The 16,364-nt window shown below is 41.2% G+C and overlaps 1 protein-coding gene and 1 long non-coding RNA gene across 3 annotated transcripts in view; one reads left to right on the plus strand and one right to left on the minus strand.

Moving 5' to 3' along the window:
* Positions 1-15,989, minus strand: part of LOC106816637 (28S ribosomal protein S35, mitochondrial-like) — an 18,217-nt gene extending 2,228 nt beyond the window's left edge. Inside the window, exons 1-4 of the mRNA XM_014821261.1 lie at positions 15,821-15,989; positions 14,955-15,039; positions 14,277-14,416; positions 13,615-13,724 (exon numbers count right to left, since the gene is read on the minus strand). Coding sequence (XP_014676747.1) covers positions 13,615-13,724; positions 14,277-14,416; positions 14,955-15,039; positions 15,821-15,964 — 479 coding nt within the window. The 5' untranslated portion in view covers positions 15,965-15,989. The remainder of the gene's footprint in view (positions 1-13,614; positions 13,725-14,276; positions 14,417-14,954; positions 15,040-15,820) is intronic.
* On the plus strand, positions 3,758-8,114 carry LOC106816638. Of its 2 annotated transcripts, none has more exons than XR_001394916.1 (3): positions 3,758-3,803; positions 7,358-7,434; positions 8,076-8,114. It is a non-coding gene; the product is annotated as an uncharacterized LOC106816638 (long non-coding RNA). The 2 variants fall into 2 exon arrangements; XR_001394915.1 differs by having other exon boundaries at positions 3,761-3,803; positions 7,355-7,434.
* Positions 15,990-16,364: the final 375 nt, after the last annotated feature.

Below are 16,364 nucleotides of genomic sequence, written 5' to 3' on the forward strand. Positions count from 1 at the left end.
CTCTTACCTATCGATGTGCAAGCAGCCTAACCTTTTCCAAACCAACTGCAACGGGAAACATTCCTAATATGATCTTGACCAGCATGTATTTTTATATTATTCGTTTGCCACCAGATCTCGAGAACAGATATCATGATGGATGTTGGGAAGAGTCTGAATCACAACTATAGACATAGGGCCAGATAGAGGGCGTTTTGTGCAAGGTCTTGTGACTAGAGTGACACTAGAGGTAGCTTGCCGATACACAGCAGATGGCCTTCCTGCCTGCCACTCGTCACACTGGCCAACTTACAAATACCAGCGTAGCCATATTGTGCTTTAGTAACAGAGCTTCAAATGACAAAACTCGTATATGCGGGATATTGAATGGAACGCGGTGAGTTTCATGTCAAACTTCACCATAATTATGCATCTTGATAGTTTAATCTGATTGTTAAAAATTATACACTAAACATCTAATTTTCTTATGCCTGTGTTGTAGGATGCACACCAGGAGATGACACGCGTGCAACATCTAATTAATGCCTGCCAGTAAAGAATATCATAGATTTGCCAGACTGCGGCGTTGTGTTTATATCATTTTCTGCTTAATTTAACTGTAGCATCATCGCTATGCAGACTTGTGAATTATGACAGAGTAATATTGATTGATTCTGATTGATTTCCAGCGTTGATCCATGACAGAGACTTGGAATTCAGCAGTTTTAGTGTGGCAGTACTATACGTTACTGTTCTTTTACTACAGTGACTTAACCCCCCTACCTGTAGCATTTACTGTGGAAACAGCTGCGGGGCCTCAGGTATACAGAAACGGAGATCAGGCCACCGCCTCTATGCGCTGGCTGCGTAGCTATACGCCTTATGCGGTATGATAGGCAGCGGGAATGATTTAACTTTTTATTAACTATACGTACTACTGGGTTTGATCTAAATTTCAAACCTAGAACCAGTGAATGGATACACCGTCTTATTCAATTGAAACGATGTAGCATATTGTTTGCTAGAGTTGCAGATCACATGTATTTAATTTAATTCCTTTCAGATAGAGATGAAGGGAAGCTTGGAATGTTTTAATTATGTGAAAGCCATTTTACAATTATTTATATGGCTTTGGGTGCATACGTTAGTTCTCTGCATGTTTCTGTATTATAGGTTGTCAGTGACTGTGACCAGTGGAGTTTAACGCTTGCACTACTGCGTACCTCGGAGAAACGCCCCGTGCAATATTCATCAAAGGTATGTTATACAAATGTCTCTGTTGTTCAATGTAAACTTCTTAAAGAGCATCGATTTTTAATACGTATTACCGCTAGCAAACATTTTCACTTGATATAATCTGGCACTTGACGAATATCTCGTAGTATATTTATGTGCAACCACTGATCTACGTGCCCTACACAAAAGTCGAACTAGAAATGCGTCTGTATATTATTCGCAGCTATATAACAACATATTGCTTTTATTTTCTAAAAAAAAAATCAAAATTCTTCGGTTTTTTTTGGCAGGCGGTGAGAACCACCGTTGCTGTTGGGCCCTCAACGTTTTCTTCGCAATTAAAAATGCCATCGGCGCGGCAGGAAGGGAGCAGATAGGCAGTTTCTGGTAGCTTCCAATTGACAGGCCAGCCAACGGTAAAGAACATCCTTCTGCCGTGTCCATCTACACTGCTGCCATCTACAGCTGGCAAGTCGCTGCATCTTGAGTTCTTTCTATACAATATTTTCTATTTTTATACGTCTACTCGGTGTACACAAGCTATTCTAATATTGCTGTACTCACCCAAGATCACATGCTGACGTTGGCCCAACACTATATGGCGCTGTCACACCTCCGTATGAAGCCAGCGAATACCGACGTATGAAAAATTTGGTGAATACATTGGGCGTGTACAGCGATTTTGGACCAGGGGGTCTAACCGTAACCCAAACTTCGCGACGCACGCGAGGGGAGGTCTGGCGGGGTTTCTGAGCGGTATCCCCCAGAAAAATTTGAAAATTAGACCCCTCAGGATGCGTTTTTCTGCGCTGAGGCAGGGGGGGGGCGGGTCCGGACCCCCCTGGACCCCCTTCTCACACGCCCCTGGAATACGTGGCGTACATCGAATAGTTATGGTTAAGCCGTTGTATAAATGTAAGAGCACGTTGAAGCACGCTGGTATACGTCGTAGAACGGCGAGCACGTCGGAAGATTTTGAGCAAGCTTACCCATAACTTATTCGACGTACGCCAGGGGGGGGGGTGACAGCGTCCCGAGGGTCATATATATGCTGGTATTACCCATGTGCCCGCTTCCAAATTTTGCGGATTAGGGTCGGTGATTGTTCAAATTCTAAAGCGGGGCCGCGCCGGGAGCAAATACGGCCCCCTTTTACAAGCTAATCCACAATAGCCCTCGGGATCGTTCAAGATCGAGCACCGCGCTCCGCTAGTATGCCTACTTCACGGCCCCCTCCATTCCCTCCACTCTTGCCTCACTTGTCTGCCAAGACCTCGCAATAGCGCGGGTAGGGTCCGGCGTAGGGACTCTTTATTGTGTATGCAATAGGGGGTGGGTATTTCATTGTGTATGGCAATTAGGCGGTGACTAGGGGTGGTATTCTTTCAATTGTGTCTGCAATAGGGGTTTAGGGTTTGTCAATAGTGCAGTTTCGCCACTAGGGGGCCTATTATTTTTAGTGAGAACGCACATGGGGTAATTACCGCGATATATTAGTGACCCCCCCAGGGGCCTAACCTTAACCAAACCCTATTTAAAAAATATATAAAAAATATAATTTTAATTGTTTTGTAAAATTAATTGTTGTTATTAAAATGTTCTAAATAAAATATGTAAATATTTGCCGTTAATGGAAAAAAATTGTTAACACGGATAAAGATTAGAAAATACAGAAAACAGGAATAATTATGAAACGGAGGGATTTGATCACCGACCTTTCAGCTTGATTCATGCTGTACTTCGATAGGCCCTTTGAGTGGATATTGGAATATGAATTTTTGTTATGTGCCTATGAATATTACGAACCTGTGACGTCTTGAGCGACGAAACAAGCTCAACCAATAGCAGCGCTCACTAGAGCCCTATGTTCTTGATTGACCTAGGGAAAAAAATCACGCGCCACCCTACCGTCATGACCATAGATATCATCAGGAGCGTATAATGACAAATATATAACACAAATATATAATACAAAATATTTTGTCATTATACGCTCCTGATATCATATAACAACATAGATATCATAGATATCATATATAATATATGACATATAATATAATATATAATATATAAATATTATATATATATAATAATATATAATATATTGATGTCATATATCATATGATATCAATATATGTATCAATCAATGTCAATATCAAATGTATCAATCAATGATATCATATATCAAATGATATCATATATTCATGTTATATGATATCATCAGAGCATCAATGGTCATGACTCATAACCATAGTGCTCGCGACTATAATTTATATCAATATGACTAGCAAATAAGTATCTAATTAAACAAGTCAAAATTATATATATATATATATATTATAAATAATAACTATATATATATAATATATATATAATATTATAAAAGCTCATACTGGGTAAACGTATTTTCTCTAGCGCCAGAACCAGTATGGCGGCCTCCATGAAACACATTATCAAGTTTGTTCGCGTTATATTCAGATGTTTCACAATTTGCTGCAACATAGAAATGTTATCACTTCCATTGTGTTTCGTATTTCTGCTACAGGGCATACAGTCAAAGAAAGCGGCGGGGAACTAGGAAGAGTTTGGTGAGCGTGCGGTTAATTTACAACTAGTTTACTAACACTTTAACATCTAGGACTAGTAGTCTTGAGTAGTACTGCATCAGGTTGCGCTCTCCCTACTTTAGTAAAGCGACATGGACATGAAAAAGTATAACGATGGTTAAACACTTAGTAACACTAATACTTACACTAATGTTAATGATCAATGCTGACATGACGTTGACTAGCCGACATGCTCTTCGACATTGCACGTCGTAGGACTAGACTCAGAGCCATGACAGTTAGACACCGTCGAACCGAAATACCTGCCGTTGCTTGAAAACAAAAAAACTTGAATTTCTGTAAATTTCGTAAATAAAACAATCATATTACCACATTTGACTTTCACTAGTTACATGCTTGCCAACATATCGCTACACTTTTCTTAATATACTATTTAACCTCAACATACACGTTTAAATAAGATAATTCGCAACAGCTTTTACTTTTGAACATTCTCAAACGCCATACTGGATGTTCTTATGTCTCTGTTTGTACTAATGTTGTTACTACTATTTTTTGCTACGTATGATGGATATCTATGGGAAATGGTGCTTTGTTCTAGTTTTATCTTATCGCAATATTTAATAATTGCTCGCTGACACCGTAATATACATACTCGTGATAGCGACTGTTATAATAAATTCGCAGGCGTGGAAGTACAGAAGAGCCGGGATAAGAATCATAAAAAGCTTTAGATAAATTATACGTTTAATAAGCACCGCACGTCATGCGAACGCGGTTGTTTGTCTTATCGCCGGCTTGCTGACCCTCTCGCCCCAACGTTAGTTTAAGTGAGATGGGTAAATTGTGGCTAATGTGTGACCAATGCCATTCTATGGACCATGCGGTTTGGCCCATGGCATGCAATACTCACATAACGATTTCACAACATCATCATTTTTACTGAGTCTGGTGTCTGTAGTTTAAATTTGTATACTCCTTTCACTATTATTTCAGTTTTTGGCCTTTGCTTAAATGCGCTAGTTCCTTAATTACAATATTTGCAACAGGAAAGCCTGGAAAGGGACGCGAAATGAAGGTGCTCTTCCCCCAAAGTTTCAAGCTGTGCAAACATAAAAATCAGGGCAAAAATGGATTTATTTTAACATTGCCATGTTGCTACTGTGCCTATAATCTGTTCGTTAGGGTAAAAAAAAATTGTTCAGGAATATGTTCATTCAAGCTTTTATACTTACAAGTGAAATGTGGTCTGTCGAATGATTCAAACAGGAGTTTACTTTTAGCCAACTCTGCGGCGGTGCTTGTACACGTTCTCTTTTGTTGCCATGCGGATGTTGCCAAGCGACTGAAGGTCATGAAGGGCTGCGCCATATGCTCATAGTTCATATAACACATGCTGTTATATCAGGGTGCGTCACAACCTAAAATTCAAACAATGTGAAACTGGGGAAATTTAGAGGAGTACTTTAGATATTATGTGAAATGAAGCGCACATCACAAGCGCGGAAGCATGATAGTCACTTGGGGCCGGGGTCCAGTGAAGCTCGGTGGTTTTATTGTGCGATACGTAGTTGCTGACAAAAATCAGAATAGTGTAAACGCAGCATAACATCCTTTGAGCCATGCATGTATGCTATTCGCCGACATTCTCACATATTTCAAGGTCGCTGCAAAAAAAGCGGCCCGCCGAGGCACGCTGTCTGTGGCCTGTGCACATCGACGCTGATACATGCTGGCTAGCTGGGTGTGGCATATGATTGAAAGTACGGGGCGGGGGGCCACGATTGTTTTTCAGTCGCCGTGGTGCTACATCACTACTAAAATGTATGGGGTTCCGGGCACGACGGCCTGAACTATGAGAGAGCCGACAGCAAAACTCTTTCCTTTCGAATTGAGGAAAAAGCTACAATGCGGGAATGACACCACGAGTGTGCCGCGCACGCAAAATAAACGTTCGTGAATTTCATGGACGATTTTCCACATGCGATATTACGTTCTATAATCCTACGGCGTCTACGTATCGCACGCACGCAGATACACAGGACCACCCACGCAGCATGCACGCACGCACGTGTGCAGGCATGGTGCCGCAGCCGCACACAGGACGTGCCACAGGCACGCGCCGCTATAGAATCAGAGCAAGCAGCTCAGAAAACGTTAGACCGGCAAGTGAGGAGCCATGCACAAGTTAAACAGTGTAATAGCACTGTAATAGTGTATGCTACAAAGCGGCGCTGTGACAAATATTGGGGCCGCCAAGTGTCGCATGGGATATGATTTCGTTATGAAATCATGATTTTTGTAACGAAATCGATGTTTACAAATTGATTTTCGTTACGAAATACAACTACTGCTAGTGATTTTCGTACGAACAATCAGCTACTGCGAGTGAATTTCGTTACGAAATCAGCTACTTACGCAGTGATTTCGTTACGAATCATGCTACACTTGCGCGCGCCGGCACGCAAGGTACCCTCGCATGACTTGATTTCGGTTACAAAATTATTTATTTCATAACGAAACAAGTCTACAAAGTGAATCATTAAGTGAGTCTTCATAACGAAATCACTCACAGTAGCCTGATTTTGCTAACGAAATCGACTCGCCAGTAGCTGATATTTGTAACGAAATCACGTCGCCAGTTTAGTTGATTTCGTAACGAAATTCACTATTGCAGACTTGATTTCAAACCCGAATCAGTCATGCGACACTTGGGCCCCCTATGTGCACTACTGACTATACGATCGTCCCGTTCTGACAGTTGGCATGTACAGTTGCATCATTTTGCTTTTGTTTGTGCTTGATTTCTTGCTTTGATATTTCAAACTGGTCGCCTGAAATTCAAACCTGTTCGGCCCAAAACTCAAACCTGTCGGCCTTAAATGTTAAAACCCTTGTGCGACCACACTGCCGTTATAATGTAATATCTATAGCAGTGCTGCGTTACTAGTGAACTGTCGTACGACTCTTGCCGCCATGATACAGAACATGACGAAACACGTTTCTTCGATTTTTTTTTTCGTTTGTCGGGAATATAGCTTGATATATTTTTGCTTCAGTTAAAGTGTAGCCTGAGTTATTTTGCCTATGTTATTTACAGTGCGCGTTGTCACAAAAATGTGCGAGGTAATGCTATCTTTAATTAAATGATATATACTTTTTTTATTTTCACACATTGTGAAAATAATATTCACATAAGATGTATTATATTTGCAAATCATATGAAATTATACACATTACGGCTGCTGCTGCTGGTGTGTTGTGACACCGAATGCATTCATAATGGTTCTTTATTGTACATTCACTAAGGAAACATACACGCATATTAAAACATTACTGCACCACGAAGTATACACTTAACAAGTATAACAGTCCTCAGACAATTTATATAGGAACACGTGTGTAAATATAAATGTGTAAAACTAGCAAAGAAGTATAAGTCATATATGCGTCAGGTAATTATAAGTAACGAACACGCAGGTGCATATGAAATGAGGATGCTGTACGAATACTATTATAGATCTCTAGAATAAGAGAATAAATGACTTGTGTATATTTATTATTAATTCCAGCAGAAGATGATTTTTCAAGCTTTAACTTGACACCCAAGAAAGAAGGTGGGCAGGAACGAAGAAAGAGATTCGAATTTGAGGTGGGCATATTATACCACAAAATAAAGTGACCAGGCTTTGTTGTTGATCAAGTTGATCATTGTTCCGCGTTCAGTTATCGAGTTAAACTTTTAAAACTTCTGTATGTCGAAAAATCGTTTCTGTGTTTAGACACCCACTTGGACTTTTTAGTGCCATTCACTCTAACGACATGCCTGTCGTGTTGAATGTCCCCTGGGATGTTACGGGCGTACCACCTTCATAATCGTTCCGCCCGCTTCGCATTTCTATATGTTACCATGTGCGCTTCCGGTTTTCCGATTCGCCTTTTTGATGTAACCAGTGCTAGTGGAAAACAGTCAACAATGTCAAAACACGATTGAAAGATGTTGCCGAAATACCAAATAACTGTCCACATTGAAGAATATACTCCCGTAAACTTGATATAAAGTTCTTATTATTCTCAATCGTGTTTTGACATTGTTGACGATTTCCACCATCAAAAAGGCGAATCGGGAAAAACCGGGAGCGCACATGCGGGATAACATATAAAAATGCGAACGGTAACGATTAATGAGGTGGTACGCCGTAATAACATTATTAATTATTTAGCTGTATATTCTGCGTTGCATAATTTGTGCTAGGTTAGCAGATAATAATGAAACTGAAATTTTCTCCCTAGACCATCCCACACGACAGCTACAGGATGCTATAGACCAGGGATTGGACAAGTGTATGGCCAGCAGCATCACATTTCAACAGCATCGCTTTGCTTACACTGCCTATTCAGGATGGATGCGGATACAAAAGATGGTCAGTCAACGCCTCCCTCAAAGGTAAATTTGACAATAAAAAATTATTTAAATATTTAAAATCAGTGATTGGGTACCTATTTTTACGCATGCAATATATAAAAAAGCATATATTCGTGCCCGAAATGGACGGTCGCCCACTCGCCACCAGGCGGACAATGTCTAGCTCGGGCGCACCGCAATTGCCCCCACAAAGTCGAGTAGTCACTGCCGTCCAAAAAAAAAGCTTTGGGCGTACTGCCAATATTTCAACCAAGTTGTTCTTTGTTTACTAACTAATCATAATCCTTAACGGAGTCCAACGGTGAGTTAGGATACAAATCAGACCCACTCACGATTTTCGTTCCGCACCAGCTTGCTGACGCGCGCGGGGTAGACTGGTACTCTTCGACCTCCGCTAACACTGACATCTAGCATAGCACGCGCAGTGGGTACCGTCTAGCTGCTGAAAAACCAGCTCTAAGGAAGCTTGCAGCATCTGTATACAGCGTACAGCGACTTGGGCCAAGCTTCAATTCTAAAATTAATCTAAGAAAATGTTGGTCGCTAAAACTTGCCTAGTGACACAGAAATGCGGGGGCTTTGATAGCATGGCCTGGGGTTTTCTGAAACGGGATCGGGAGCGGGAATAACGCGAAGAATAAAATTGGAATGCTGTTTTGAAAATATTTTGTGTTGTTTTTACTGATAAAAAAAATTGGGCCGTCCAACATCCATTTGGGCCAGTGCCCTTCAAAAATTTACTCGCCCAAAAAAATTGTCCGCGCAGCCTACGGCCTCTCATTCAGGCCACTGTTAATCAGATTCATTTATTTTCTTACAGTATGAAACTGCAGAGCTTCATGAAAGATACCAAAACTTTGCTCCGATCTGATCTCACTCCACATCAAGAAACATTGTGCAAGACAATTATAAAGTTATTAATCTGGTTGACATTATTATATTACAGTACTAGCTATAAAATAAGTGATTCTATACTCCATGGGGCTTAGTCGCGAAAAAAAAGCAATCAGACAGCCACTGGGTAATGCCTATACTTGTATCAAGATTGGATATTTATTAAGGATACTGTCAATGCTGTTCGGCTAGGTGATTTTCAGTCAAACATTCGATACCCTTTTGTATTTTATAGATGTGCCAATGGAGCTATGTATACATTATGTATGTTAGCCTCTCCAAACAGTTTTCAAATTCCCCCGCATAAGCTTACCTGGCTATTGCAAACCCCATAATTGCTCTTTAAGTTATAGTGATGTCTGATTCGCGCCGCCTACAGCACCCCGGCAAAGAATCAGCAGCTGTTTCTGGCATCCGACTGTTGCTACAGCTGCGTTTGCTGTACAAGGAGATGATATTTGTTGGGCGGCTGAACAGGAGCTTAAGACAATGGACTTATTTTGTCTATTTTTTGCTAACAGCAGGACTTTTTTTAGTGCTACCTTTTTTGTCATACCGCCTACATTTCGGTTTGTGTCACAGAATTTTTGCATCTCTGAATGGCCCAAACAGAATCTGACCACTCCAAAGCCATGGAAAAGCCACTTTCCTGTTGAGGTGAAGTACAGTGACTCTGTTACTCAAAGCCAAGCATGACGTAAGAGGCCTTTCAGTCCAGAATCGTCACACTCTCGCGTATTAAATTGTGCTATCATTATGTTCTTTAATGTTATAAACTTATATGCCTGTCTTTGAAAACCTATGTTATATCGCGTGTGATCAGTTATTTTTCTTGACAACTACGTTACTGTTTGGTCAATTTTCAGCTTGTGTACATTAGATTTGTATGTGGTTACTTGTGTATTGTAGCTCATGTCCTATATAATAGCGGTTTCCCCCATGGCAGTTTCTAGAAGCGGATAGTCAGGTATAATCAGGTAATTATCGCCTAATTGCTAATTAGATGTTCAGTACACGTGTTTAAGCAGGCCCAATTACACAGGGTGACTTAATCAGTTTGGAAAAGTATACATTGCGCTGTGAAACACAGAATGACCTGGGATCTTTCTAAGTTGAAGGACAGCGTTTCAAATCTAGAGCATTGTTGATTAGGCAATTAAAGGCCATGCTAGGGGATTTATGGGACATTACAAATTGAGCTTTCAGTTTGATGGATGTTCAGACCCGGATATGGCTGTACACTGCGTATACTATGCTCTCTACTTAGCTACTAAATTATCTATCAGGCTGAGGATACTTTTCCTCATTTTAGGTTGGAAATGTCTTCTTCTGGAGCTTGATTTTATCATGCTAGGCGAATAAGCTGCTACGATGGTTGGAGATCAGTATAATGCAAAACTGATACAGTTGACATCTTTGCAGACAGCGTATGTGTTACATACAAGGATGCTTAAAACTTATGCATGGGATACAAATAAACTGGTGTGCCAGGTGCACCCAAAAATTTAGCTGTGCACTCTGTGTATGTACTACGTGCATGTACCCTTGGCATGCCCACCTGAAAAATCCCAACTGTTAGTAATTTACTCTAAAGCCAATTTTAGACATAGGCTGGTGAAAAATACTGTTAATTATGTAATCGATTCTACTATGCTGTTGTGCTACCACAACCCTTGATGGTGTATTCTGGCCATCCTATAAAATTTATGTGGGGAGGGATAGGTAGTCTTCTTTAGCTCAATCTGACAGTAGTCAGATGCAGCTATTGTAGATCGCATTGAGCGTGCGTGCGTCCGGTCCGTCCGTCAACAGTTGGGCACAAAATCTAACGCTTCGACGTACCGTCACGATATTCGGGACGTGGGGCGGTAATCCAGAAAACGAGTGGAGATGTCCGAAGCTGGCGGGTCAAAGAGTCAAGAGGTGTAATAAGCGAAGCGGCGACACTTCCCGTCCTTAATTAAGGTATAGGGAGGAAATGCAGAATTGCGGCAGCAAATCTAAACTGGCTCGACCTAGCGCTCGGTGATAGTCGGTGTATTAGCATCATGGTAGGAAGCCACTCACTGTGCCGAAATTGGACGCGTCACAGGTCAAATGCGTCAATGGGCACAGGGCTAGAATTCTTAGACAATTTTCTGAGGACATTGTGTCTACGGAGCGCATTGAAAACTTTTTTGTTCAGCGGTGAACTAGCATTTTTATGGACCTTTATTGAAAGCGACCGATGAAATGGTTGCTTTCACTGACGTGACCCGAAAGAGTTAACGTGATCTGATAACCTTTTGACCCGTCAAGAGGAGGTATAAAACATGGATTTGGTATTGTTTAGAAAGAATTTGACTGCCGGGTTTGCTAGTAGAATCTATTAACATGCCTGGAGGTATGAGGCTGTACAATGTCAGTGAAATTTCAAATGCCCTAATTTGGTTGAAGAAGGAAATTTCTATAGCATTCTGTACTGTCAGTGTGTTACATGTAACGGTATGCCACTGCCAGTGTCTTACTGTTGTAGTTTTTGCCTGCATTTAATTAGTTACAGGTGGCCAGCTCTCTATTTCAGCTCGTAGCTTGCCGTAGGTAAAATGTATGAGTGCTTACCTTTTCTGTTCTTGCCAATTAGTTTGTGCTACTACGTACGATGGCCGCGAGCTCCATCTATTAATCTGAAGACACTTAAACGTACGCGCCATCTCGCTGGCCCAACTTTCATAACGATCCCAACGGATACATTCCTTTGAAAAGGTTCCTGATACATCCTGCATGCTCTCCACTGTTTTCTGAGCGACCGTGTATGTGGAACATTATGGCGACTAACATGGGTTTACTAGAATCCGACCACTCCACCACAGGGTCACCGCAGTAGACGTTAGATGAGCGCTGTCGCCTCCGCCGGCACTTACTTTGTGAGGCATAATAGTTATTTTAAGGTCTGTCCTCATGTTTGCAACATGCTTTGCGCGTTTCAGTTCTTAACTATGAGGAATGTAAAAAAAAAGGAACCAAAATGCTAAAAAAAAACTTATTGGGTCGCAGCGTTATTTTTGTGCTGGCGTCGGCGTAGGAGGACAGCAAATCATAATATTTTAAGGATGGCCTGTAATTAGAAAATTGATCCAGTAGCATTTTCTAATCTGCAACCTGCAAACGTTTAATTTCGCACCCATATTAGTGCAGGGCGGATCCAGGGGGGGCGAGGGGGGCGGGTCGTGCAGGCGCGCGTAGTGCACCCCCCTTCCCACGCAAAGTGCCCTTTTTCCCCAAGTTCGCCTTGTTAAAAAAAACGGTATGTTTTGCCCGCTCGGCCTGTATCGACAAGTATTTGACTCAGTCATGACTCGTTCAAGCACCTCATTTTCTCACTGCAGCAAGAACAAGTCCGCCACCTGCAGCTCAGCACACACGCGGCCATTGACTTATATATAACAACAATATATAGTCAATAGTTGTTGTATATAGGCAATGGCTGCGTTTTTACCTACCCATGCGAGCATTCACTGATTCAGCCTTCAGGGTGCTATAGAGACTGCTTTAGAAAATAATATGATTTAAGGAGCGTAAACCTTGTTCAACAAACATTTGCTATTGCAATTCAACTTGCAACTGTAGCCTCACATTCACACAGGTATGGGCTCTAATAATAGCAAAAGTAGTTCAGTCCTTTGTTAACAGTCAACAAATCAATGTTTAACCCTCCTCTTGAGGGTCAAAAGGTTATCCGACACTTACTCTTCGCATGTCAGCGGAAAGTACATTTCATGGTCCTTTCAATAAAGCCATAAAAATGGTAGGTCACCGCTGAAACAAAAAAGTTTTTCAATCGCTCCGTCAGACCATGTCATCAGAAATGTATAAAATCTGCCCTGTGCCCCATTGACCTTTGACCTGTGACCTCCAATTTCGGCACAGTGATGGCTTTTCCTACCATGATGCTATACATCGACTATCACGAGCCGTTTAGATTTGTGCCGCAATTCTGCATTTCCTCCCTATACCTTAAGTTAAGAAGGGAATGTTCCCCCTTCATTTACACCTCTTGACCTTTGACCTTTGACCCCCAGCTTCGACATCCCCAACTCGTTTTCGGATTATCCCCCCACGTCCCGAATATCGTGACCGTACGTCGAGCGGTTAAGATTTGTGCCCAACTGTTGACGGACGGACGGACGCACGCACGCTCATGCGATTCTACAAGCTGCATCTGACTATGTCAGATGAGCTAAAAAAGAAGACCTACCTACCTACCCACTAAATTTTTAAGGATGGCCCAGAATACACCATCAAGGGTTGTGGGTACACAACACAAGTAATGATTACATAATTACAGTATTTTCACCCACCTATGTCTAAAATTGCTTTAGAGTAATATTACTACAGTTGGGATTTTCAGGTGCATCAGGTGTACATGCACGTAGTACATACACAGAGTGCACAGCTAAATTTTTGGGTGCACTGGCACACCAGTTTATTGCATCCCTGCACTAGTTTTAACATCATGTATGTAACACATACCTGTCTGCAAAGATGGTCAATGTATCAGTTTTTGCATTATACTGATCTCCAACCAGTCGTAGCAGCTTATCCCTAGCATGATAATCAAGCTCCAGAGAAGACAATTTCACCTAAAATGAGGGAAAAGTATCCTCACCTGATAGATAATTAGTGCTAAGTAGAGAGGCTATAGTATACCAGTGTACACATGTCGGGTCTGACATGCCATCAAAGCTGAAGCTAATTTGTAATGTCCCATAAATCCTCCTACATGCCTTAATTGCCTAATCAACATGCTCTAATTTGAACCTGTCTTTACTTGTGAAAATCCCAGCCGTCATTCTGTGTTTTCACAGCGCAATGTATACTTTTCCAAACTGATTAAGTTCACCTGTGTATTGGGGCCTCTTAAGACACGTGTACCCGACTCTAATTAGCAATTAGGGATAAATTACCTGATTACCTAACATTCCTTTTGAAACTCCTGGGGGAGAACCCTTTATACATGAGCACAAATGCATATACACAAGTAACCACATACAAATCTAATGTACACAAGCTGAAATTGAACAACAGAACGTAGTTGTCAAGAAGAAGAACTGATCACAATATAGCAAGGTTTTGCAAAGACAGCATATAAGTTTTATAACATAAAGAACAATAATGATAGCACATTTTAATACCGAGAGTGTGACGATTCTGGACTGAGGCTCTCGTATGCTTGGGCTTGAGTAACAGAAGTCACTGTACTTCACCTCAACAGGAAAGTGCTTTTCCATGGCTTTGGACGTGGTCAGATTCGTTGGCCATTCAGTGCAAAATTCTGTGACACAAACGAATATGTAGGAGGTATGAACAAAAAGGTAGCACTAAAAAAAGTCCTGCTGTTACAAATACATAGACAAAATAAGTCCATTGTCTTAAGCTCCTGTTCACCGCCCACAAATATCATCTCTTTGTACACAAACGCGCGTAGCAACAGCGGATCAGAACAGCTGCTGATTCTCTTGCCGGGGTGCTGTAGAGCGCGCAATCATGACATCACTATACTTAAAGAGCATTATGGGGTTTGCAATAGCCAGGTAAGCTTATGCGGGGAATTTGAACTGTTTGGGAGGCTACATACAATATCTACGTATACATAGCTGCCCATTGGCACCATCTATAAAATAAAAAGGGTATTGAAATTTTGACTGAAAATCACCTACCAACCATGACAGTATCCTTAATAAATATCCAACTTGATCTAGTATAGGCATTACCAGTGGCTGTCTGATTGCTTTTCCGAATAAGCCATGGAGTATAGAATCACTTATTTTATTCTAGTACTGTAAGTATAATATGTCAACCAGAATTAATACTTTTAATTGCTTCACAATGTTTCTTGATGTGGAGTGGAGTCAGATGGAGAAAGTTTGGTATCTTCATAAGCTCTGCATTTCCATACTGTAAGAAAATAAATGAATCTGGATATATACAGTGCCTGAAATGAGAGCCGTAGGCTGGCGCGGAAATTTTTTTTGGGCGAGTAAAATTTTTGAGGCACTGGCCCAAATGGATTGTTGGAGGCCCAATTTTTTTATATAAAAACAACACAAAATATTTTCAAAACACATTCCAATTTTATTCTTCGCTTATTCTCCGCCTCCCCGACCCGTTTCAGAAAACCCCAGGCATCTTTCGAAGCCCCTGCCATTTTCTGTGTCACTAGGCAAGTTTAGCGACCAACATTTTCATTTGTTAATTTTAGAATTGAAGCCTTTGCCCAATCGCTGTACTCGTAACAGATCGCAACTTCCTTAGACTGGTTTTCAGCACTAGACCGGTACCCACTCGCAGTTGCTATGCTAGATGTCAGTGTAGCGGGAGAGTCGAAGAGTACCAGTCTACCCCGCTGTCAGCAAGCTTGGTCGGAACGAAAATGCGTGAGTGTGGTCTGATTGTATCCTACCGTGGACTCCGGTTTAGGATTATGATTAGTTAGTAAACAAAGAACAACTTGGTTGAAATATTGGCAGTCGCCCAAGCTTTTTTTGGGACCAGTGACTACTCGACTTTGTGCAATTTGCGGTCGCCCGAGCTAGACATTGGTCGCCTGTGGCGAGTGGGCGACCGTCCATTTCGGGCACTGATATATATGCTTTTTATATATTGCATTCTAAAAAATAGGTACCCAATCACTGATTTTTAAAATATTTAAAATAATTTTTTTATTGTCAAATTATACCTTTGAGGGAGGCGTTGACCCATCTTTTGTATCCCATCCCATCCTGATAGGCAGTGGTACAACCGATGCTTTGAATGTGGATGCTGCTGGCCATACACTTGTCCAATCCTGGTCTATAGGCATCCTGTTACTTCGTGGTGGCATGGTCTAGGGAGAAAATTTCAGTTTCATTATTATCTCTAACTAGCACAAATTATCAATACCAGATATACAGCTAAATAATTAATAATGTTGTTACGGCGTACCACCTTCATAATCGTTCCGGTTCGCATTTTATATGTTACCCCATGTGCGCTCCGGTTTTCCCGATTCGCCTTTTTGATGTAACCAGGCTAGTGGAAAACGTCAACAATGTCAAACACGATTGAGAAATAATAAGAACTTTTATTCAAGTTTACGGAGTTTAATTCTTTCAATGTGGACATTATTTGTATTTCGCAACATCTTTTTCAATCACTAAAAGTGACATTAGTAGAGATCACGTACGAAATCGCCGGAAAAGTGACTTTGAACGCCGGTAAGAAAACATAACTTTGGAAACTGT

The sequence above is a fragment of the Priapulus caudatus genome, unplaced genomic scaffold (genome assembly GCF_000485595.1).
Source record: "Priapulus caudatus unplaced genomic scaffold, Priapulus_caudatus-5.0.1 Scaffold1439, whole genome shotgun sequence".
NCBI lineage: Eukaryota > Metazoa > Priapulida > Priapulimorpha > Priapulimorphida > Priapulidae > Priapulus > Priapulus caudatus.